This window comes from Colias eurytheme, chromosome 4 (assembly GCF_061535395.1).
Source record: "Colias eurytheme isolate Ceu_HAF_F1 chromosome 4, ilColEury1 Martin Lab GWU primary, whole genome shotgun sequence".
Lineage (NCBI taxonomy): Eukaryota > Metazoa > Arthropoda > Insecta > Lepidoptera > Pieridae > Colias > Colias eurytheme.
In genome coordinates, this window is record NC_142983.1 from 2,605,388 (window position 1) to 2,631,929 (window position 26,542).

A 26,542-nucleotide genomic window follows, 5' to 3' on the forward strand; every position below is an offset into this window, starting at 1 on the left:
TTTGAGAAAGTGCATTTTGTTGTCAGAAAGAAGTGTATGAAAATATCTTCACTTATGTCTCAGTCTGAATATTTTTAGATATTTCAGATCTCATTGAAACTGACGCTGCTTTCTTACGGAGTTATCAAAGGTATTTTTAACTGAACTTGTTATACAGACATAATTTTCTTATTTTAAGCATATTAGCTCTATAATCCTAAATTATTGTTAATAGAGTGAAACATAAAAATACGATGTAATAAATAAGACAAATTTAATTCTAGCCCAGAAACATTCACTGTTACTCCCCTAGAAACGCCTCTTGATCTACTAAATTCTCCGTATTTTGATAATAATAGAAAAACTATTATATATGCCTTTGGATATGTTGGAGAAGTTAACGGTAATACGACCATCGCAATTAGAAATGCCTACTTGAACTATGTAGACGCAAATTTTGTTCTCCTTGATTGGGAGAAAGAAGCGAGCGATGGTGATCTAGGATATTTGATTGGTTACAAGAATATGGCTGTCCCAAACGCAAAAAAGGTATAAATTTGTTAATAATCTCTTTGATGTTTGATATGGAAGCAACTGAGTTAAACTCTTCAAGTTAGACAATTATTTTGTCCTCTATTACCTTAAAATAATTTCCGCCTCTTGAAATTTCATATTTAAACAGGTTGGCCAACAACTTGGAGATGCAATTATTCAATTAGCAAGTGCTGGTTTAGACTTAATGACATTGCACTTAGTAGGACATTCTCTGGGCGCCCACCTCATGGGTTACGCAGGTTACGAAGTGAAGGATAAAGGACAAATTGTCGCCAGGTAACGGGAATGGTTAAAAAATATATTCGTCAGTCACACTGGGTTCGAACGATTGCATTAAAATATTAAAATAAATACACATATTATTTAAATATGGATCAAGTTAACTTTTAAGCTTATTGTTCATGTTTCTTGTACATACCCTTGTGTTCGAAATACCTATTGAAATTGATATAAAGCAAGTTATTTTTTGTATATATTGTATCAGTTCCCATCTGTACTTTTAGAATAACGGGCCTAGATCCTGCTGGTCCTTTATTCACGCAACCTTCCTCATTGTATGGCTTAGGACCATCAAGTGCTGCTTTCGTGGTCGGAATTCACACTGACCCTGGAAGGTACGGTACTTCTGACGATGTGGGGGATGTCGATATATGGGCCAATTGTGATTTGAGTGAGCAGCCTGGTTGTGATGACGGAGTCGACATTCCATTTGGCCCTGCAGGTACCTACAAAACTCTATCATATTTTGATATACCTATGTCATCATTCTTAACACAAAATTGAGAATACATACCTTCGATAGAAAGCCGGTAACAGCTTCTAAAAATCCTAGCTTTGTGACTGCTAATGGGCAGTGGATATCGCTGAATTAGGCGACCTACCTGCTTATAAATAAAATACTATAAAATCTATATTATATGTGATTAAACGGTGCGACGGTTAAAATCCTACATCCTACGACAGTAGTATTCAATTGTATTTTACCCCGTTATTTATAGATTACTGCAGCCATGGACGAGTTATATCAATCTTTACTGAAGCTCTTGGCAACCCTTCAGCATTCCCCGCGATCCAGGCTTCCAGTTGTAAGGACTGGAAGTTAAACTATAATGGAAATGGAAGTATCGTTTTCATAGGAGAAAATAATGAGTAAGTTTTCATTTATCACAATTCGTTACAAATTGAATAAGCTGTTGTGGCCAAATTAATAAATTGCTCAGGTGTTGATAGGGTCGCACGGTGTGATAGGCTCCCTGTTGTGTGACATTTACTTAATCTTTATTAAACCACATTATTTAAACGTAAAATCCTATTAAATCGAAAGCAATAAAACATTATTCCGATCCTAATTTTAAAAATAATTCCAGGGCATAATAATATATTATGAGTGTCATTTTTATGTTGCAGATCAAGAGGTCAATATTATATACGAACGAATTCTGAATCACCATTTGGAAAGGGCGAAGAAGGAATAAAGCCATGAAGTTTTATAAATATTGATGAATAAACCTTTACTAATTATATAACTGAATATATTAATTTTCACTAGATCGTTGAATTGTAGTTGCATTAGTGGTAGGAATTATCTACCTTCTTTAAAAAAATATAAATTAGTATTGATAATAGTATAGTAGGCAATAGGCTACCAAAATTTCATATTTGAAACACTTATCATTTCAATATTTACTTTATTACTTTATATGTTATACTTAAGTAAATAAATTAAATCAAACAATATGATTAAATAAGTGTGACAACGCGGCGTCTATTTTTTTTATTATTATTATTACATATTTGTTTAAAAAATTGCTTTCGTTTCAAGTGATGTGCTATTTGATATTATATATAGGTATTGGTTACGAACAAAATACCTTGATATTTTTAATATCTAATGTAGAAATGTAACCATTAAAACATCCTCCGGATGTTCCATTTAAAAAACAATTTGAAACCTCGTTATTGTAAAAGTCACCGTAATGTAATCACTAAGTTATAGTAGGTACACAGTACCTACAATCAATTATAAGTAAATATGTACTACATAATGATATCATTATTTTCATTTCTAACAGGATTTTAGCTTATGTTTATAGGTATGTACCCGAAAACTTTAGACTTGATTTTTAGATTTTCAATTGTCTGGGATTCCGGGGCCTGAGTTATTAATATTATATTCTACTAGCAGTCCGCCCCGGCTATGCCCGTGGTACATATTTCGCAATAAAAGGTAGCCTATGTTCTTTCTCAGGGTCTAAAGATTATCTGTGCCAAATTTCATCAAAATCGGTCCAGTAGTTTATGCGTGAAAACCATACATACATACATACATACAAACCTTTCCTCTTTATAATATTAGTATAGATTAAAAAGGTTCATCACCAGTTGTTACATATGTATCATTCACGTAAAACAGTAACATAGGATTTACACATTACTATGCACAACTATTACAGATGAACACTAAATTCACAGAAATTAATAATAAATTAGGCGATATTTATACACAATATATTACATATTATCTATACAATTAAACAAAAAAGAAATGTGTGTGCTCTTATCATTAAAGAGTTATGATTAACTACAACAGGCAATATTAAAAAAGTTATTACATTAAATATTTCATCTATATATTACGGACATAAAGACAATTATATGTGAATTTGATATATTATAGTCTTAATGTTAAGCATTGCTTTCCGAAACTTATAGAGGGAGTCTGAGAAAATATCCACTGAGTTGCTATATTTATTGTGTAAGGTGCATAACTGCATAGTCTAGGAATGGGGGAGTTGCGACCCAGAACAGTTCTGTTTTGACGTGCAAATAGCAAGTTCGTAATTTGTTTCCTTGGATAATGCTTAGGGATATTGAATTTAAATTGACTAAGTAGCTTCTCACAGTCTAAATCAATTTCATAAAAAAGGTAAGTAGATAAATTTATAACAATATAATATTTAAACTGCACCCTGTATGAATAGGTGATAATTAATTAATTACTATGCACTTTAATAAAAGCAAACGAATTTTCAGCATTATCATTATTTTAGTTTAATATCTACGTTGCTTCTACTTCGCAATGATGTTGATTTTGCAGATTGCAGCAGTTATTTTTGGTGAGTATTTTACAATTAATATTCCATTTAGAATACCTCTCTTTTTTATTAGAACTTTTTAAGATCAGGTATCCAAGTACCTACTATTAAAATTTTTGTTATTTTGATATGATTCTTTATAGTTTATAAAATATCAAAAATTAAAATATTAATACATAAATTAACTTTACGTATAGGAATATGGATCTTTAATATTATCACATAATACCTATTGCCTTGAAATTCAGACAATGAGTACTACCTATGGTAGTAGCTATCTACATTGGTATTTGAAATTTACATAATAGAAGACTTTATCGTTTCTTATTCCAATGGATAGCACGGGCCTCGGCAGACGTCCACAGGCGCACCGATTCCCACGGCATGTGGTCTGGTCACTGGTGTGGCGCGGTCGGGTTTGTGAAGCAAACATGCCGTGGGAACCCACCTTTATATTCTTTCTAATAATTCTAATATTACATGCTTGCTGAATTTACATTCCTATCTCAATAAAACTACACGTTACCTGCAATATGAGCAAGACTATATGACTTTATTCCATGATAGATAGTTTATCTTCAGTTATTTGAAAACTAAGAGAAGAAAATACAAGCGGTAGTTTACTAGTAGTAGTACTAGTAGTAGTTTACTAGTAGTACCTACATAATTTACGTTGCTATAAGTAATAAACATTATTTGCAGGTTTAATTCGAATCGAAGCTGCTTTTTTGCGGGTTTATAACAGGTAAATTTAACGATTTTATATTTTATGAATAAAACTATTTAATGAAATATGGATAGGTACTTTTATTAACTACACTGTATATTATTACTATTTATTTTTAAATATGAAATCGCGCAAAAGATAAAACTTTATCAATACCTTTGAAATTATTCAAGGATTCATTTAACATAACTAAGTAACTATCTACATACATTGAATATCTCTATACCAAATAATTTTATGATGATTACTCAGTATATTTATGATATATGTATTTACGTTTTAGTGCCGATGATTACGATGTTACCCCTATAGAAGAACCATTGAATATAGGAAATTCCTCCTATTTCGATAGGAGTCTTAGAACTATTTTTTACACATTTGGCTTCACGGCAAAAGTAGAAGATGTTTATACGAAAGCCATACGAGCTGCTTATACCAACAATGTGGATGCAAATTTTATTCTAGTTGATTGGGAAAAGGAAGCGAAGCAGGGTTTGCTCGGATATTATCTGGGCCGAACGAAAGGGATTTCTAACGCTGAGGAGGTAAGTTGTAATTGTATAAATTACCAAAAAAAAATAATTTTTACTTCACTATTTTTTATTCGTGCAATCATTTATCATACTAATTAGTAGAGCTTATTTATGTACATATTGATGCAGGGAATAAACAAATATAATATGTCTAGTAGCCAGTAGGACTGCATGAGTGGTAAAAAGAGTAGTGCTTGCATAGGTTATAGTATTATATAATACCATCAAGTATCAACATGCACATCAAAATATAAATGTTCGAGGTGATGAAATAAATATTTGAATACCTACAGGTCGGCGCACAGCTTGGAGATGCTATCCTTCAGTTAGAGGAGGAATCGCTGATAGAATTGAACAATGTGCATTTAGTGGCTCATTCGCTGGGAGCCCATCTGATGTCTTACGCAGCTAATAGACTGAACGAGACAGGAAAGATTGTCGGCAGGTAAGTTAATTTTTATATATGTATTATGACGAAGAAGTTCCCTGTCCGATAATATTTACTTTTGTATTGTTTAGGTCCATAAACATCTCCTTGACAAAATTATATTATATTTTTTTTTATTCGTGTTAACTACAAACTTTCGTATTTTATATTAAAACTAGCGACCCGCCCCGGCTTCGCACGGGTGCAATGCTGATACTAAATAAGTACACTACAGAAAAACTGTGAACGTTGTATATATATGTACATAGCGGCCCGCTCCGGCTTCGCATGGGTATAAAATAGATAGCCGGGCGGCTGGCCGGTACCACCGCAAACGCTACGTCCCGCAATTTTTAAATCTGTACCTAATATCTTCGAATATATTATTCACTTAAATCATACGGTGTAAAGGGCCATATAGATCTATATTAAATGAACAATGTATTCGAGGTATTTAATTGGTTAAAGATTAATGCAGTATGGTTCGTTATCGCATCGAAAATTAGCCATTATTTGTCGTAAAAAGTAAATGACAAAAAAAGTAATTGTGGGTTATCCATAAGAGATAGACATATACCATCGCGGACTTTTCTGTAGACCTTTTCAATGTGTATAATACTTAGTACATTATTTTTATAAAACTCGTATGGTTCAGCCTGCGTTTGCAATGTAAGCGGAAAAAATGTAATTTTTTACGACATCACATTGGAGACCTCAAAAATAACAGTACTTCTCCACTACTTAATGGATGCTAATATAATAATTATACATATAAACCTTCCTCTTGTGATTACTCTATCCATTAAAAAAAACCGCATCAAAATCCGTTGCGTAGTTTCAAAGATTTAAGCGTACAAAGGGACATAGGGACATAGGGACAGGGAAAGCGACTTTGTTTTATACTAGTTTTATACTATACTATGTAGTGATTTGAGAGTTAAATCTTGAGTTTATGTAGGTATACAAGGCATACCTACCTTAAATTATTTGCTATGCCTAGTTGAACTTAATATCTAAGTAGGCAGGTATGGTCTATGTTTATTCAAGGACCTAATCGTTGTATAAGTATCTATACATATAAATATAAAATAATATTACACTGTACACATAACTACAAAATATATTTCCCAACGAAACATATCACTTGTAGGATAAAAAGTGGCATATCGATCCAAATTCAATTCATATATTGACAGAATCACAGGCCTGAACCCCGCCGGTCCGTTATACTCGACCCCACCAGTGTACACCGGCTTACGTCCCTCCAGCGCTAACTTCGTCGTCGGGCTTCACACGGACCCTCTCGCTTTCGGCTCTTCAAAAAATGTGGGACACGTCGACATTTGGCTCAACTGTGGAATGAGATTGCAGCCTGGCTGTCCCGAGTTCCCCATGTCCCCTTTTACACGAGCTCGTACGTGTATTTGATGTGCGGTAAACTTTAGCTTAGCTATATTCTCGGAAACATAATGATTAGCTATATTCCAGGAAACATTATGATAAATATATATCCAATACCTACTCATTTTAAAAGATATAAGGTTGAAAAGGCCTCTAAAGATCTTAAATTGAAAATAATAACGATTATTTTTCCGACCCAAATATCGACCAATAGAATTGCACCATTCGACGTCACGTGGTACAACCTACATGGTATTATACTGATAATTTTTTGAAAATTTTCTCTGGTCGTTGGCGTCAAACTGACAGTTTCAATTCAATTGTGAAATTATTGGCCGACATTTGGGACGGAAAAATAATCTCCCGGATACCACACGAGCTTCAAAATTATCTGGCATTTCCCTCAAGGTTCCCTGCAAACAAATAAAGTCGTCAAGTTTTTCAGGAAAAATCACTCGCGCTTCGCGCTCGTGATTTTTTAACCTTGACTAAAAACTTGACTCCTTCATTTGTTTGCAACGAACCTATCGGAAAATAGCCGATAATTTTGAACCCACTATTTGTCTTAGTTATTCATAACAGTTCAGTTAATTGTACGTATAGATTTGAGTACATTATCACTTATCAAACGGGATATGCATCAGTACAAATCTTTACCATTTATTATAATTATTATTTACTACTTCTTCATTTTACAGGTTTCTGCAGTAACAACCGTGCCCCTTTAATCTATTCCGAAGCCCTGGCAAATACTACCGCTTTCCCGGCTATCCAGGCTGAAAGCTGTTCCGACTGGAGAAATAACTCTAATGGACAAGGCGATATTATCTTCATAGGAGAAAATATTGACCCTGGGTATATTTTAATATACGAAAATACGAAATTCTTTTAATTTCTCCGTCGACATGTTCATCTATTTTTGATCATTTCCACTACTTTAAATATTATCATAACTATTCACATCACACCAAACTGAACTGTAGTGTATCTTCCAGTTTTTCATTTATTCTTTATTTTCAGAACTCGAGGCAAATTTTATTTAAAAACAAATGACGAAGAACCATTTGGACAGGGTGATGCCGGATTACAGCCATGAAAGTGAATTTTATACCCACTATGTTTGATAAAAATTAAAGCAATCACATTATATCATGGAAATCGTCAAAATTGGTGTCGGATTTTGTATGCATTTATTTATTATTAAAGAATAAAATAATCTTGTCGTTCTAAAAGTTGTCTTTTATTCAATCAACAATCGTTTAAATCTATTTTATAAGGAAAAAAGTGTAACATGAGGAACGTGTTATTAATGACGAATTCGGAAAAAAAGTGTTTTGGAAAATGGGTTAATAAAAATCGAAAGCATGTTTAAAAAATTTATTTCATTTTATAATTATTGTTACAATAATTCTCAAAGTATATTCTACTCTTGTCAGCTCTTCTGAAGACAGAGAAGAACCGCCATTTCCTTCTCTTTCTTTCTCACTTCCTCCACGTACTCTTTCTTAGCTTAATGGGTCGGCTGCCGACGTAACGTAGCGTTAGGACGCGTCCTTAAATAAAAAAAAAATAAAAAATGTATGCGTGTCTAGTACACGCATACGCATACACATTTACACATTTTTTATTTTTTAGTACACACGTAAGAAGTGAAACTTCTTTATGACCTTAAAAATGTCACGAGTATGGCGTAACGCAAAAATGTCACGCGTACGTCGTAACGCAAAAATGTCACGCGTACGGCGTAACGCAAAAATGTTACACTAAATTTTTGTCCAACCCCGATAAAGAAGTTTCACTTCAATATAGACACAGAGTAATAAAGTAACTATATTTTTATCGTTTTGTGTTGATAAAAGTTGGCATGCATGATGCAAGTAATTCATCAGTGTCTCTGAATGGTGCTGTCCCTCGTCTGCACTGGCCATTACTAGGCAATTTTTCAGATCCAGGCTTCCAGTTGTAAGGACTGGAAGTTAAACAGCTATAATGGAAATGGAAGTATCGTTTTCATAGGAGAAGATATTAATAATGAGTAAGTTTTCACTTATCACAATTCGTTACAAAAATAAGCTGTTGTGGCCAAATTAATAAATTGCTCAGGTGTTTTAGTAGTAAGGCAGGTGCCATAGTTTCCAATAGTCCCCAAATACCGGCCCATTTAACATCCCACTCCATAGCCCAGTTTATTTTGTTTTTCCATATTTCGAAATAGTCCTACATCGGCCGCGGACTGCCTAGGATAGTGCCTGTATCTCTATAGTGCAGTCATGGGCAGGCTGCGGCTGGTGTCCCACAACACAGTAAAGTTCTCTAAAGGGCCTCTGCGTGTTGGATCCGTGTCCCCACGTAAGCCTTCCAAAGTAACTTAAGTAAATAAATGAAATAAAACAATATGATTAAATAATTTGGAAAATCCAAAAGTGCACGCCTCATAATTTTTTTTTAATAAATATTTATTAATTATTATTTTTGTTTATTTAATAACAATTAAACCACATCGAATCAGACCCTGAAAAATGAAAGGGTTCTATTCCTGAGCATACTCAAGCGTAAGAGAAAAAAAAAGACTCGATTAGTAAAGTATTTCGGTCGCTATCGTGTTAACAAGAAAAAGGATCCGCACATACAGACACACGGACGTCCAAGACAGAACTTTTTTAAACTGTTTTTTAACTAGTTTAAATAACAAAAATGACATCAAAAATATCATGAACGTTAAAAATAGTGTTTTTTCTTAATATGTGTGTGTATGTATTATCTTACAAGTGCAATGTATGATACATAAAGACATTTTAAGTTTGAAAAATCAGATGTTTTGCGCGAAGTGACAGTAGTACCCACCTCAACGCTTCGCTTATGAGGCGTGCAATAAGTGTGACAACGCGGCGTCTATTTTTTTATTTTTTATTATTACATATTTGTTTAAAAAATTGCTTTCGTTTCAAGTAATGTGCTATTTGATATTATAATATATTGGTTACGAACAAAATACCTTGATATTTTTAATATATAATGTAGAAATGTAACCATCAAAACATCCTCCGGATGTTCCATTTAAAAAACAATTTGAAGCCTCATTATTGTTAAAGTCACCGTAATTACCTTAGTAGGTACACAGTACAATCAATTATAAGTACATATGTACTACATAATGTTATCATTATTTTCATTTCTAACACGTTTTTAGCTTATGTTTGTAGGTAGGTACCCGAAAACTTTAGACTCGATTTTAATCCTTTTTAAATGGTTGGATTTAATTCAAACTTTGTACACTAATCAATGATCGGTGTCAATATAATAATTTCACGAGTTTATTTTATCATCGCGTGTTATTTTATTTTTTTCAACTAGGTATATCTAATTATTATAGTTAAGTAACTAGCTGCATTTCCAAAATAATATCGTTTTCTGCTTAACAACATAGGTAGCATAGGTAGCCTTGCTTTGCGTATAAAATAAATTTCCATATATTTTCATAGCATATTTAATTACGGCTTTTACAGTTTTATGTTGTATGGAATTACAGCAAAGGAATGGTATATGAAAATGCTAATTATACATATAGAAAAATAGTTTATTTCTTCTAATCAAGTCTAGAACAAGTAGATGCGCGTAATTATTATTACGCATCGACCACATGGTCGATGTTATTACGCCTCTACAAATAACATATGTTTGAAGTTGTCTTGTTACTTTGAAAATACACATTTCCGGCTCTGTCTCTCATATTTATTCAAACTATATGTATTGTATCAATCTACACTGTATTTTACAAGAAGTCTTAAAATAAACTTTTCTTAATTACGTATATAACTTAAACTTATATTTAATAAGTTACGCCATAACCACGATCTGTACAGATAATTTGTTAAAAAAGAGAGTTCTTTAAATAATGCGCTTTTCATATAACTAATAAGTAGGTATGTAAAAACGGATGTTCTTATAGGGATTTACCGTTAGGTAGATATCTGCATTACATGACACTTGTAGATAATTAATTTATATTCCACTTTTTTTAATCATAAAGAGTTAGGCGTTATAGCTTACACATAATCCAGATTTCACGTCTAATAAAAATGTGCTGAACCACTTAACCCGGTGAGCCCCGAACGGCCCGATCGGTTCACGACACAATAGATTTTCTATTGTGTCTGGGATTCCGGGCCTGAGTTATTAATATTATTGTCTAAATCAATTTCATAAAAAAGGTACCTAAAACCTAAGTAAATTTTATTACAATACGTATATTTAAACTGCACCCTGTATGAATAGGTGAAAATTAATTAATTACTATGACTTTAATAAAAGCAAACGAATTTTCAGCATTATCATTATTTTAGTTTAATATCTACGTTGCTTCTACTTCGCAATGATGTTGATTTTGCAGATTGCAGCAGTTATTATAAGTGAGTATTTTACAAATATTCCATTTTGAATACCTCTCTTTTTTATTACAACTTATTTTAAAATCAGGTATCCAAGTACCTACTATTAAATTTTTTGTTATTTTGATATGATTCTTTATATCAGAAGCGTAGCGTGCCTTGGCGGGGCCCCTTATAAAAATTTGGTGGGGGCCCTTTGGAAGGGGTTATTTCTCACAAAAGAAAAAAAAATGTTTTCATAAAATTAAAAGAAATATTTATTCATCATAATTATCTATCTGTCACTTATTCCAAAATGTTAACAAACAATTCAAATTAAATATACCTACAAACAGGAGGCCAGAAAATTGCTTTTTTTGACTTTTGTCATTTCTGAAAAAAAAAAGACGGGTTGCACTCCGGGAGTGCCGGCAGAAGTGAAAACTTGATTATTAACGTTCAGCATGTTTGATATTTTGGAATGGTATCCGTCTTAAGTCTTAACGCATGGAATATGAGGGCTAAAAAAAAAAAACATCCGTCTTACGCATAGAAATCTAAATAACAAGACTTACGCTTTTTCGGTCTTACGCTTTTTCAATCAGGCCACGTGTCCTGAACTCCTGACGCGAGTTTAAGATTTTATACCCAACGCCGCTAAAGAAGTTTTCACTTCAAAAAAATTTTTTTTCAGATTACTAAAAACTTCCCAAATTAAATAATTTCGTTTACGCACGTTGGGGACCCCTTGGCGCAGGGGCGCCGTATAATTGATACGGCAGATACGGCTGTAGCTACGCCTCTGCTTTATATTAACACTAGCAATGCCCTTCGGTTTCACCCGCATAGATAGCGATATCGTGACAGTGAAAAGTATAGGTCGGAGGACTATAGGTTTAATTTTTAATCACATGAAAATTGAAAATCACCTTTACCCCGTCCCGCACTACGCCTGCTCATTGTAGGTACATATTAAACAGTATACTTACCTACTATTTTCTGTAGATTGACACTTTTAAAAATTCGTTATATATCTTTTGAATGGAATATCCATCATTTTTTTCATTTAAAAAGTATTTTGCTGGTATTGAAACAGTCTATAACAAAACATCATTTAATGGGATAAGGATTAATATATGTGTATGGATAACATGGTTTGATTACTGTCAGCACTTCTATTTACTTTGAAAACGTAAAAAAGTTGTTGTAGTAACATAACTACTGACGATGGACATATGGTATCGCGGACTTTCTTGTAGATATTGATCCATTCTATAATACCGTAGAACATTTTTTTGTTCTATCTTCAATAGATTCCGCAGCGCACGCGATGACAGAAGTTTTATTGAGGAATTTTTGACACCTTGGGTTACATTATTGCATTTTGGTAAGGATCTCTAATTTTTTTGAAAATGCAATATAGCCTATGTTGCTCAGTAAAGATGCAGCTTTCTAATGGTGAAAGAATTTTTAAAATCGATCCAGTAGTTTATGCGTGAAAACCATACATACTATAATATAATATTAGTATAGATTAAAAAAATATCAAAAATTAAAATATGTTTAACATAAATCTTTATAGAGTAAGATCCCAGAGCGATAAGACATAACTTATTTTCTAAAAGATGAAACTTTAAGTTCTCAGTAGTGTCTCATGTACTTTGTATACCTGCGTGTTTGTGAAGTTTGCCCAGTGACACCTGGGCAGGTACCAGGTGATAAAGGTGACTAAAAATAAGAGTTACTTTACTTAAATTTAGATGGCTGATTTTTAGATATATTTTATAGAATATCATTCTCAAATGGTATCTCAAGTATCAGACACTTTTCATGGACCAAAACTTTTGTCAGACGCTTTAAAGCTCCACCAAAAATAAATGAACTCTACTTATTTTTTAATGTCTGATTTTTTAATATGTTATCAACATAACTATCACAAAATTATATTTAATCAGTCAGACAAATTGGAATGACCAAAAATCCACTAAACACAAAAAATATTCGGCCGTGAGTACTGAGTACGAACGCGAGAGCATTATGTATGCGTTTTAGAGCGAGTGAGACGTCCATAGTAACCAGGTTCTCCTTCTTTAACTCACATTCTGTTTCAGTCTACTGTGTATGTGCGCGCAATGTATAGTATTAGACCGGGAGATATTGACACAAAATTTCGAGTCATTTGTAACAGGATGGCGGTTCTACAGGGGTCTTAGTACACAATGACAAAAAGAAAAATGATGGTGTGAACGCTGGTATCGGCGGCTTAGTCGCGTGGGCGTTAGTCGAACTCGTCGGAAAAATAGCGAAAGTCTAACGATTTGTAACTCAAAAATTTTAGAATTTACCGATAGCCCATAAAAAAGAAGTAGGCGGTAGTGTCATGCCATACTTTTCCGGTGTGACTTACAGCCCGCCATACCGACGCAAATGTGTTGATTTAAATAAAACAATTATTCAACCATTTGTACCAGGCTAACTTTTGCACAGGTAACCATCGTCGTGCAGCCATTTACGAAAATCGTCATGCCATACTTTCCGGACGATTCCAAATGGTCGCCATACCGCCGAAAATCAGCAAAATATTTTTTTTTCGCCAAACTTTTTGTACCAGTATTGCATTTGGATTTTTGGAGAGTATTTGATAAAATGTGACCATTATTATATTTGCCATACTTTTAGTAGGGGGAAAAAGTGCTGTCATACTTGAAAAATTAATTTATTATTAATTTATATAAGTGAAGATTTCCAACACCTAGATCTTTGAAATTTTGTATTTATATTCGTTGATCCTCAAACTTACAGGAAAAATAAGTGCCATACTGTTACAAATCGTTTGACTTTCGCTATTTTTCCGACGAGTTCGACTAACGCCCACGCGACTAAGCCGCCGATACCAGCGTTCACACCATCATTTTTCTTTTTGTCATTGTGTACTAAGACCCCTGTAGAACCGCCATCCTGTTACAAATGACTCGAAATTTTGTGTCAATATCTCCCGGTCTAATACTATAAATTGCGCGCACATACACAGTAGACTGAAACAGAATGTGAGTTAAAGAAGGAGAACCTGGTTATTATGGACGTCTCACTCGCTCTAAAACGCATACATAATGCTCTCGCGTTCGTACTCACGGCCGAATATTTTTTGTGTTTAGTGGATTTTTGGTCATTCCAATTTGTCTGACTGATTAAATATAATTTTGTGATAGTTATGTTGATAACATATTAAAAAATCAGACATTAAAAAATAAGTAAAGTTCATTTATTTTTGGTGGAGCTTTAAAGCGTCTGACAAAAGTTTTGGTCCATGAAAAGTGTCTGATACTTGAGATACCATTTGAGAATGATATTCTATAAAATATATCTAAAAATCAGCCATCTAAATTTAAGTAAAGTAACCCTTATTTTTAGTCACCTTTCTCACCTGGTACCTGCCCAGGTGTCACTGGGCAAACTTCACAAACATGCAGGTATACAAAGTACATGAGGCACTACTCAGAACTTAAAGTTTCATCTTTTAGAAAATAAGTTATGTCTTATCGCTCTGGGATCTTGGACCATTAACTTTACGTATAGGAATATGGATCTTTAATATTATCACATAATACCTATTGCCTTGAAATTCAGACAATGAGTACTACCTATGGTAGTAGCTATCTACATTGGTATTTGAAATTTACATAATAGAAGACTTTATCGTTTCTTATTCCAATGGATAGCACGGGCCTCGGCAGACGTCCACAGACGCACCGATTCCCACGGCATGTGGTCTGGTCACTGGTGTCAGGTGTGGCGCGGTCGGGTTTGTGAAGCAAACATGCCGTGGGAACCCACCTTTATATTCTTTCTAATAATTCTAAATTCTAATATTAATTACATGCTTGCTGAATTTACATTCCTATCTCAATAAAACTACACGTTACCTGCAATATGAGCAAGACTATATGACTTTATTATTCCATGATAGATATGGTTAGGGAGCCAGGTGCAAATTTGGTTAACTATTTCCTCTCAAGAGATAATTCGTCAGACGCATGAGAGTATAGTATTATAAAGCCTGGTGAACGTCAGCTGGCGCTCGGTTGGGGGGGTGAGCGGTTGTAGCCTCCCACGCACATAGGAAAAAAAATACATTCATTCATTCATTTCCTCTCAGCTAAAAATTTGTCAAATTGTAGCTAACCCAATATCTCAACGAAAAAAAATAGTCAGCTGGTTACAACATGGTGTATTATACGTCAGCTGGTGTCTCGAACATGAAAGTTAAATTTAAAGAAAAATTTATTTTCCGTTATTTCCTCTCAAACAAAAATTTACCTGATGATAGCTTATATGTAACTGTGGATAAATATATATGTCAGCTGGCTGTATCTTGGTGGAAAAACCGTCAGCTGATACGGGAGGCTACAACCGCTCTTCCCCCCAACCGAGCTCCAGCTGACGTTCACGAGGCTTCATAATACTATACTTTGATGCATTTTACTAATTACCGCTTGAGAGGAACTTGGTCATAAAATCTGCTGCTGGCTCCCGGACCAATAGTTTATCTTCAGTTATTCGAAAACTAAGAGAATAAAATACAAGCGGTAAGGTTGGGTCGCCTAAGATCGGACGCATATGCCGAAAATTTTATACGTACTGTATTTTTTATTTTATTTCTCATGATTCGATGTCGTTTTTCTGTTGCGGTCAACTGTAAATTGATGACAAAAAAATATTGTTTAACCCATAATTTTTTGGTTTGCGTAGATGCTATCTATCTAAGCAAATTTAGAGCCTAAAAAGCAGACTTTTTTCGACTTACCATAGTGAAGAAAATAACAGTTCGGCCGAAGATCGGACTATGTAGTATCTTCACTTCTATGCGTTTAATAATAATGTTAACATTAGGAAAACATCCGGACTTACGTCCATACATTGAGCATCAATGATTGAGTCAGGAAATTCCTCAAAAAATTTGACAAAGAAGTTTTTTTTTATTGCATTTTTTTAGTCCGGTCTTCCCTCCTCATCCTAATTAAGTTTCTCAAACTTTTATCCTCCGTGTTCTAGGACTAAATAATGAAAATGTACCTAAGGTCTGATAGTCATAGCGTCATTGGATAGTTAAATATATTAAAAGTTAATAATTATTGCGCATTATTGCATAAGGCGCAGTCAAGAGCTAAACTTCGGTCCGATCTTCGGCATTGGGAGGGAAGATCGGATCTTGGGTTGTGAACGTCCTAGGCGTAATCAAAGTATACAGATGGAAAGAGGATTCGCTAATTCTGCCCCAAAATAATTAATTACATTATTTCAATGAAAGTACTCTCCACAATGAGCCATCAAAAATTTGTAGGTAAGATCGGATCGACGATTTTCGCCACAAAATACACCTTTTCTGCTGAATCACCTGTGTACACGTCCCGTCTGGTCGCTGGCCGGCCGCAGATTGAAGAGAGGGGCAGAACAAAATGGCGGATCTAGTAGTGTTGGTAGCAGTAGAGAATATTGCCTAGTTTGCGAGTTATTCCATGCATCCGATCTTATGTCACATCCGATCTTAGGCGACCCAACCTTAGTTTACTAGTCATTGAGTACCTACATAATTTACGTTGCTATAATAAACATTATTTGCAGGTTTAATTCGAATCGAAGCTGCTTTTTTGCGGGTTTATAACAGGTAAATTTAACGATTTTATATTTTATGAATAAAACTTTTTAATGAAATATGGATGGGTACTTTTATTAACTACTTATTTTTAAATATGAAATCGCGCAAAAGATAAAACTTTATCAATACCTTTGAAATTATTCAAGGATTCATTTAACATAACTAAGTAACTATCTACATACATTGAATATCTCTATATCAAATAATTTTATGATGATTACTCAGTATATTTATGATATATTTATTTACGTTTTAGTGCCGATGATTACGATGTTACCCCTATAGAAGAACCATTGAATATAGGAAATTCCTCCTATTTCGATAGGAGTCTTAGAACTATTTTTTACACATTTGGCTTCATGGCAAAAGTAGATGATGTTTATACGAAAGCCATACGAGCTGCTTATACCAACAATGTGGATGCAAATTTTATTCTAGTTGATTGGGAAAAGGAAGCGAAGAAGGGTTTTCTCGGATATCCTCTGGCTTACCGAACGAAAGGGATTTCTAACGCTAAGGAGGTAAGTTGTAATTGTATAAATTACCAAAAAAAATATTTTTTACTTCACTATTTTTTATTCGTGCAATCATTTATCATACTAATTAGTAGAGCTTATTTATGTACATATTCATGCTATTCCCTGTAGGGAATAAACAAATATAATATGTCTAGTAGCCAGTAGGACTGCATGAGTGGTAAAAAGAGTAGTGCTTGCATAGGTTATACAGTGCGACACAAAAGAGATGAAAATAAATGAGGGCGCCACCGTCGCTCATATAGCAACACTGATACTGCGACGCAAGCGATCTTGATACTATAGAATAAAAATCCAAAAATCTATATATATAATCTAAAATAAATACCGCGATTTAAACCGTTATAATTGTTTCATTGTAGCAATAGTGTAAATTTAAGACAAAAATACATTAGTATTTTAATTGACCTACCTAGGTCAAATTTTACTTAAATGTATTTGGAATAAGTTATTTTATAAAAATCGGTCAAGTGCTTAGACTGCAGAGGCGCACATAGAATCAAACATACAAACAAACAAGCATACATGCAGCTCAAACACATTACCCTCTTTCTGGGTCCGTCGGGTAGAAAAAAACAAGGCGATTTGAAAACCACATATTTTTATTTTTTTTATAGATAAATTTTGTACATTAATATAATTCATCAAAATCTAAATATTCTACTCCTTCAAAGGACTGATCATCACTCTGTTTCGAAGTACTGGCAAGAGGGTACGGGGCATCTTCAGTATCTGTAAATATGATACAGTAAATATGATTTTTTTCTTATGGTTTGATTGATTAATAGATAGATAGCTGTATGAAAACAGTTATCACTATACTATGTAGTAAAATCTAAACTAGGTACTTTATTTGAGGCTGGTTGGATTGGATTTGGATATAACTTCTTGACTCAAATTGTGCTGGTCGCACTATAAAAACTAGTTTTTGTTTACATACAAATAACCTCAAATTAAATTGCGAAAACGTAATAATCGCCATACATACATACATTAAACACTCGTCACTAATGGAATATTCTATTTTACGTAGTACTGAGCAAAAATAAATGGAATCTCACCGGTATATTCTGCTGTACGTTTGTAAACGTTTTCCAAATCAGTCAATAAATTTCCAGCTTGAAATTCGGACAAACACCGAATAAAAACTTTATACACCACATCACGGACACCGCTACGTTTAACCTTTTTCATTATGTCTCCTTTTTTATTATATATTTATATTTTATATATTTTTATATATATATATATATAAATAATAAAATCGTAGGAAAGTCAAAACTGTACATTGAATATTTTTTTAAAAGAATACATAATCCATGACCTATAATCGATATAGAAGCCAAAATCATAGTTTTTAGAATTTTTGTCTGTTTGTCGGTTTGTCTGTTTGTCTGTTTGTCTGTATGTTTTTTGTCATATTATCAAGCTATCACCTGCGGGGGAGGAGCTGTGAACCTTTATTTTTCTTACGTATTCTCTGTACTACGATAGCGTACAATCTAAAGACTCATGTTTAAATGTTGTTTTTGAGTAAGCCATGCTATTGTCTACCTTTACACTATAAAAACTACGTCATTTAAGTAATTTTGGCAGAGAAACAGTATAATGAATCTTAGTAGTATAAAGACAAATTTATAACAGCGCCATCTATGAGATTTCATTAAAATCAAATCAATTTGCATAATATTAACGCTTCTTGGAAATTCATAATTTAAATATTATGATGTTGGTGAGGTTGTTTTTTTTTAAAGTTAAATAAATAATTCATATCTTCCCAGTCCATTTCAGGTGCGCTTATATTTCATGTGAATATATGTACTAAATTTTTATAAGTGAGGGTAGATGTTTATTATTTCACGTCAAACAAGACACCATTACAGTCTGAGATTACAGTTAATATAGGTAATAGTAGATAACAGTGATTGTGTTCATTCGTTACATTGTTATAAATCTTCGGCTTTTTTTTAAATTTTCGCCTTCTTGCGTTCCCACAAAAGGTAAGTTGTAGCTTTTGTATTTATTCTTTATAATTATAATTATAATTATATGGTTAGACTCATGTTTTTAATTAGTTAAAGTTAAGTATGACAAAATAAGAAAATTATGAAATTTTATTTTTATGTAGGTATAACTTTTACAAGACTATATTAAACGCCCAAAGAAGGTCACTTTAGTTCTTGATAAAACTTTATTTGTTAGTAGCGTTTTAATAAAATAAGGTACAGTTATCTTTTGATTTTTTTTTATTAACAGATTCAATGTTAATAAAAATTGACGATTTGCGTGAGGATGTAGTGGAAATTAGTAACCTTGCGCGTCGTCAATCATCAATACATATAATAAAATTCTAGAAAAGTGAAATATGTAAAAAAAATTAGCAGGGGTTAAATTATTAAATCGATCCCAAACCCAAAACTGTAGTTAAAAATTTAACTTAAGCTGAGGTAGTAGGGGGAGGGGTCAAATTAGAATTATGCTTACTTCTAGGTAAATTTTCTACATAAAATGTCCTTTAAATTATGTCGTATTATATTTTTAACCCCCGACGCAAAAAGATGGGTGATAAGTGTTTGACCGCTATGTGTGTGTGTGTTTGTGTGTGTAATCCGAATTAGATGCGGTTTTGATGTTAGGCAGCATATTTTCCGACGCTGGTTCTTAGATAAAGTGTATCAAAATCGGTTCATCCATTTATTATACCTTTATAGGGGTAAAAGTGGGAATGTGGGAAAAAATATTAGTTATATTTTTATCCAATTCGGTTTATCCATTACAGCTTCTATTAGATTACAGGGGTAAAAGTGGGAATGAACAATAATGGAATGTTGTCAAATAATATACTCAAGCGGTAGATATATCAAAATATGAAAGAGCAACGTGTGAATTACAATTAATAATGTTTTATCGAAATCGGTTCATCCGTTTATTACATATAGGGCACTTTAGGGGTGACAGTGGTTAGATAAATAAACCAAATGGAGCATCAAACGACAGGATATTATGACGTATACATATAGGTACAATTAGATAATATGGTTTACATCAAAATCGGTTATCCCATTTACTAGGGGTGGAAAGGGAATGGGTTGAAAGTCTATTAAAGAAGAGGGGGATATGGGAGCGAGAGGATAGCCACACACTGGAAATTTTGAACTCTACTCAAAGCCACATAGGCCTGGCCCTTGGCAATTTTTTTTCCTAAAGATACCACTTCTTTTGTCACTGTGGTCCATTACAAAGAAAAAAGATGAAAGATGATGATGATGAAAGATGTCAAGGAGCAACAAACTTATAGATATCAATATGATGTAGGAATGTAAAATGGAGGTAGGTCTCGCTTACTTGAAAATAAGAAACCGAAGTTAAAAATTTAAAAATTAAAAAAAAAACCAACGCAACGAATGTAAAGGAATAAATAATAATTTTACAAACTTCCCGACGATCTTTAAAATTAAGTACCATTATAAAAAAAAATATGTATATGAATATGATATGATAATGATGGTATGGCAGCTCCGACGACTTTGTTTTTTTATTTTTATAAATATTTAAAATGGTATTTATTAATTTTTATTGCACGGTCTAAACGGTTTAGTTACTACAGGCGTGAGACAGGAAAGATCTGAAAATTAGAATAAACGCTAAGGAATAGAAACTGCGATCGCTAATTATTATTGACATAAGCTCATCACATTTTAGTAATGGTTCGGTCACACTAACTACCAAAATTACGACGACGACAACGACCAAAATTCTCATCCAGACCAAATTCGTTCAAAATAAAATATTAAAATTTCCCGTCATACTGGTACTCGGAAGAAAAAAATTTCGAGGTCAATTAATAAAAAATAGATTTTTTTCGGTTTTCTAGGAGCTACCTTTCTACGAAAAATCTATTTTTTCATTCATTGATCTCAAAAAAAAATCCAAGCACCAGAACGACAGGAAATTTTAATATTTTATTCTAATGGTGTTTAGCACTATTTTGTTAAATTGCGACTGGATGAAAATTTTGTTCGTGGTCGTCATTGTTGTTGGTAGGGTGAACAAATCCTTAGCAAAACATCATACGCTTATGTCAATTATTAGTAAGATCGATAGCGGATTCTATTCCTTTGCGTTTTGACGTTTGTCTCGGCGCTCAGTTGCTTCACGATTTATTATCAAAAACATCCATACAAGGAAGGAAGGAAAATAAATTTGCTCCCTTCCCCTCTGGTGCCTAAAAATAAATTTTACGTAGAAAATTAATTAGGTATTTATTTTTTTATTTTTTAGCTCAGTTTAGTTATAAATTTTACTTACAGTTCTTTGTATTATTTATGGTAGTACGTGTTTTTCCTTTCAATTCAATAAAAAAGACGGGTTGCACTCCGGGAGTGCCGGCAGAAGTGAATACTTGATTATTAACGTTGAGCATGTTTGATATTTTGGAATGGTATTCGTCTTACGCTTTTTCGATCAGGTCACGTGTCCTGAGTCCTGACGCGAGTTTAAGATTTTATACCCATTACAGAAAAAGTGCTCAACGCCGCTAAAGAAGTTTTCACTTCAAAAATTAAGTAGTAACTACTATACAGTCACTATTCCACGCGGACGAAGTCGCGGGCACAGCTAGTCAAAATATAAATGTTCGAGGTGATAAAATAAATATTTGAATACCTACAGGTCGGCGCACAGCTTGGAGATGCTATCCTTCAGTTAGAGGAGGAATCGCTGATAGAATTGAACAATGTGCATTTAGTGGCTCATTCGCTGGGAGCCCATCTGATGTCTTACGCAGCTAATAGACTGAACGAGACAGGAAAGATTGTCGGCAGGTAAGTTAATTTTTATATATGTATTATGACGAAGAAGTTCCCTGTCCGATAATATTTACTTTTGTATTGTTTAGGTCCATAAACATCTCCTTGACAAAATTATATTATATTTTTTTTTATTCGTGTTAACTACAAACTTTCGTATTTTATATTAAAACTAGCGACCCGCCCCGGCTTCGCACGGGTGCAATGCTGATACTAAATAAGTACACTACAGAAAAACTGTGAACGTTGTATATATACATAGCGGCCCGCTCCGGCTTCGCATGGGTATAAAATAGATAGCCGGGCGGCTGGCCGGTACCACCGCAAACGCTACGTCCCGCAATTTTTAAATCTGTACCTAATATCTTCGAATATATTATTCACTTAAATCATACGGTGTAAAGGGCCATATAGATCTATATTAAATGAACAATGTATTCGAGGTATTTAATTGGTTAAAGATTAATGCAGTATGGTTCGTTATCGCATCGAAAATTAGCCATTATTTGTCGTAAAAAGTAAATGACAAAAAAAGTAATTGTGGGTTATCCATAAGAGATAGACATATACCATCGCGGACTTTTCTGTAGACCTTTTCAATGTGTATAATACTTAGTACATTATTTTTATAAAACTCGTATGGTTCAGCCTGCGTTTGCAATGTAAGCGGAAAAAATGTAATTTTTTACGACATCACATTGGAGACCTCAAAAATAACAGTACTTCTCCACTACTTAATGGATGCTAATATAATAATTATACATATAAACCTTCCTCTTGTGATTACTCTATCCATTAAAAAAAACCGCATCAAAATCCGTTGCGTAGTTTCAAAGATTTAAGCGTACAAAGGGACATAGGGACATAGGGACAGGGAAAGCGACTTTGTTTTATACTAGTTTTATACTATACTATGTAGTGATTTGAGAGTTAAATCTTGAGTTTATGTAGGTATACAAGGCATACCTACCTTAAATTATTTGCTATGCCTAGTTGAACTTAATATCTAAGTAGGCAGGTATGGTCTATGTTTATTCAAGGACCTAATCGTTGTATAAGTACATATAAATATAAAATAATATTACACTGTACACATAACTACAAAATATATTTCCCAACGAAACATATCACTTGTAGGATAAAAAGTGGCATATCGATCCAAATTCAATTCATATATTGACAGAATCACAGGCCTGGACCCTGCCGGTCCGTTATACTCGACCCCACCAGTGTACACCGGCTTACGTCCCTCCAGCGCTAACTTCGTCGTCGGGCTTCACACGGACCCTCGCGCTTTCGGCTCTTCAAAAAATGTGGGACACGTCGACATTTGGCTCAACTGTGGAATGAGATATCAGCCTGGCTGTCCCGAGTTCCCCATGTCCCCTTTTACACGAGCTCGTACGTGTATTTGATGTGCGGTAAACTTTAGCTTAGCTATATTCTCGGAAACATAATGATTAGCTATATTCCAGGAAACATTATGATAAATATATATCCAATACCTACTCATTTTAAAAGATATAAGGTTGAAAAGGCCTCTAAAGATCTTAAATTGAAAATAATTACGATTATTTTTCCGACCCAAATATCGACCAATAGAATTGCACCATTCGACGTCACGTGGTACAACCTACATGGTATTATACTGATAATCTTTTGAAAATTTTCTCTGGTCGTTGACGTCAAACTGACAGTTTCAATTCAATTGTGAAATTATTGGCCGACATTTGGGACGGAAAAATAATCTCCCGGATACCACACGAGCTTCAAAATTATCTGGCATTTCCCTCAAGGTTCCCTGCAAACAAATAAAGTCGTCAAGTTTTTCAGGAAAAATCACTCGCGCTTCGCGCTCGTGATTTTTTAACCTTGACTAAAAACTTGACTCCTTCATTTGTTTGCAACGAACCTATCGGAAAATACCCGATAATTTTGAAGCTCTTGTGGTATTATAAGTGAAGATTCCATTTTACTTTGACACTCAATTATGAAACATGCATATATAAAGATTAGTATCTCGTGTGCTATATGCTATATGCCTACCTAAAATAATCGAAACCCACTAAGTATTTGTCTTAGTTATTCATAACAGTTCAGTTAATTGTACGTATAGATTTGAGTACATTATCACTTATCAAACGGGATATGCATCAGTACAAATCTTTACCATTTATTATAATTATTATTTACTACTTCTTCATTTTACAGGTTTCTGCAGTAACAACCGTGCCCCTTTAATCTATTCCGAAGCCCTGGCAAATACTACCGCTTTCCCGGCTATCCAGGCTGAAAGCTGTTCCGACTGGAGAAATAACTCTAATGGACAAGGCGATATTATCTTCATAGGAGAAAATATTGACCCTGGGTATATTTTAATATACGAAAATAGGAAATTCTTTTAATTTCTCCGTCGACATGTTCATCTATTTTTGATCATTTCCACTACTTTAAATATTATCATAACTATTCACATCACACCAAACTGAACTGTAGTGTATCTTCCAGTTTTTCATTTATTCTTTATTTTCAGAACTCGAGGCAAATTTTATTTAAAAACAAATGACGAAGAACCATTTGGACAGGGTGATGCCGGATTACAGCCATGAAAGTGAATTTTATACCCACTATGTTTGATAAAAATTAAAGCAATCACATTATATCATGGAAATCGTCAAAATTGGTGTCGGATTTTGTATGCATTTATTTATTATTAAAGAATAAAATAATCTTGTCGTTCTAAAAGTTGTCTTTTATTCAATCAACAATCGTTTAAATCTATTTTATAAGGAAAAAAGTGTAACATGAGGAACGTGTTATTAATGACGAATTCGGAAAAAAAGTGTTTTGGAAAATGGGTTAATAAAAATCGAAAGCATGTTTAAAAAATTTATTTCATTTTATAATTATTGTAACAATAATTCTCAAAGTATATTCTACTCTTGTCAGCTCTTCTGAAGACAGAGAAGAACCGCCATTTCCTTCTCTTTCTTTCTCACTTCCTCCACGTACTCTTTCTTAGCTTAATGGGTCGGCTGCCGACGTAACGTAGCGTTAGGACGCGTCCTTAAATAAAAAAAAATAAAAAATGTATGCGTGTCTAGTACACGCATACACATTTACACATTTTTTATTTTTTAGTACACACGTAAGAAGTGAAACTTCTTTATGACCTTAAAAATGTCACGAGTATGGTGTAACGCAAAAATGTCACGCGTACGTCGTAACGCAAAAATGTCACGCGTACGGCGTAACGCAAAAATGTTACACTAAATTTTTGTCCAACCCCGATAAAGAAGTTTCACTTCAATATAGACACAGAGTAATAAAGTAACTATATTTTTATCGTTTTGTGTTGATAAAAGTTGGCATGCATGCAGTAATGAGTCCTGAATTAATGCTGATTTTTAGCTTATTAAAACAATTTATATTGCAATAGAAGAACATGTTTTTGATAATCCTACAATGAGAGACATAGAAATAAATACAGTCTTAATATCAATGGAATATTAAATAATGACTAAGAAGTGAAACTTCTTTATGACCTTATTTTTCAAAAAATAATTTACTATATGCAACTTTACAGAAATACGTCGAATCAAAGATGGCGCGTAACGGAAAAATGTCACGCGTAATGAAAAATGTTACACTAAATTTTTTTCCAACCCCGATAAAGAAGTTTCACTTCAATAACACATACCATCCATTTCCTTCATGGCTTTTATGAAATCTCCAGGGTCTTTGAAGCTGACAAAGCCAAATCCTTTGATTTTGTTCGCCCGTTTGTCTCTTATCACCTTCGCACGTTGGATAGAAGTGTATTTGCCGAATGTTCATGCCTTCAAATAAAAATAGGTTAAGTTTAAAGGCTCCTGATTTCTATGTTGCTTTTTTGCATACAATATATTTTATTGTATGAAACAGGTTGATTAATTTTTTTTTAATATGTTTAAAAAGTAATGCAAATTACACAGCCATACGCTACATAGAAAATAATATATTTTGGTAATATGCAATAAGACATTACACATTATGTGTCACTATTAATATTATGTAGGTATTTTAAAATTCAATTGGTAACATTTTTAGGAAACAAATAATTTTCCAATTGTATTCTAATCTAAACCTTATTTATAAGCACATAGAGTAACAAATAGATCTCACAAGTAATTCATCAGTGTCTCTGAATGTGTGCTGTCCCTCGTCTGCACTGGCCATTACTAGGCAATTTTTCAGATCCAGGCTTCCAGTTGTAAGGACTGGAAGTTAAACAGCTATAATGGAAATGGAAGTATCGTTTTCATAGGAGAAGATAATATTAATAATGAGTAAGTTTTCACTTATCACAATTCGTTACAAAAATAAGCTGTTGTGGCCAAATTAATAAATTGCTCAGGTGTTGATAGGGTCGCACGGTGTGATAATCTTAATCTTTATTAAACCACAATATTTTAACGT

The 26,542-nt window shown here is 33.5% G+C and overlaps 4 protein-coding genes across 5 annotated transcripts; all 4 read left to right on the forward strand.

Moving 5' to 3' along the window:
• Positions 1-61: 61 nt before the first annotated feature.
• On the forward strand, positions 62-2,017 carry LOC149908778 (vitellogenin-2-like). The gene is made up of 6 exons (XM_090101502.1): positions 62-130; positions 264-528; positions 662-810; positions 1,038-1,255; positions 1,533-1,683; positions 1,942-2,017. Exons 2-6 carry the CDS (start codon positions 505-507, stop codon positions 2,015-2,017), a joined length of 618 nt encoding a protein of 205 aa, XP_089957628.1. The 5' UTR covers positions 62-130; positions 264-504.
• A 1,305-nt stretch (positions 2,018-3,322) lies between these two features.
• On the forward strand, positions 3,323-7,935 carry LOC149908779 (endothelial lipase-like). 2 transcript variants are annotated; one of them, XM_090101562.1, is made up of 8 exons: positions 3,323-3,460; positions 3,568-3,650; positions 4,332-4,374; positions 4,640-4,901; positions 5,183-5,334; positions 6,513-6,730; positions 7,416-7,572; positions 7,738-7,935. In XM_090101562.1, exons 2-8 carry the CDS (start codon positions 3,614-3,616, stop codon positions 7,811-7,813), a joined length of 945 nt encoding a protein of 314 aa, XP_089957688.1. In that variant the 5' UTR covers positions 3,323-3,460; positions 3,568-3,613; the 3' UTR covers positions 7,814-7,935. The 2 variants fall into 2 exon arrangements, with proteins under 2 accessions (XP_089957688.1, XP_089957689.1); XM_090101563.1 differs by having other exon boundaries at positions 3,342-3,460; positions 3,585-3,650.
• Positions 7,936-11,054: 3,119 nt separating this feature from the next.
• LOC149908780 (uncharacterized) lies at positions 11,055-17,423 on the forward strand. The gene is made up of 4 exons (XM_090101503.1): positions 11,055-11,126; positions 16,707-16,749; positions 16,997-17,261; positions 17,388-17,423. Exons 1-4 carry the CDS (start codon positions 11,090-11,092, stop codon positions 17,421-17,423), a joined length of 381 nt encoding a protein of 126 aa, XP_089957629.1. The 5' UTR covers positions 11,055-11,089.
• Positions 17,162-24,815, forward strand: LOC149908781 (lipase member H-like). Its single transcript, XM_090101564.1, has 5 exons — positions 17,162-17,261; positions 21,948-22,099; positions 23,268-23,485; positions 24,296-24,452; positions 24,618-24,815. Exons 2-5 carry the CDS (start codon positions 22,050-22,052, stop codon positions 24,691-24,693), a joined length of 501 nt encoding a protein of 166 aa, XP_089957690.1. The 5' UTR covers positions 17,162-17,261; positions 21,948-22,049; the 3' UTR covers positions 24,694-24,815.
• Positions 24,816-26,542: the final 1,727 nt, after the last annotated feature.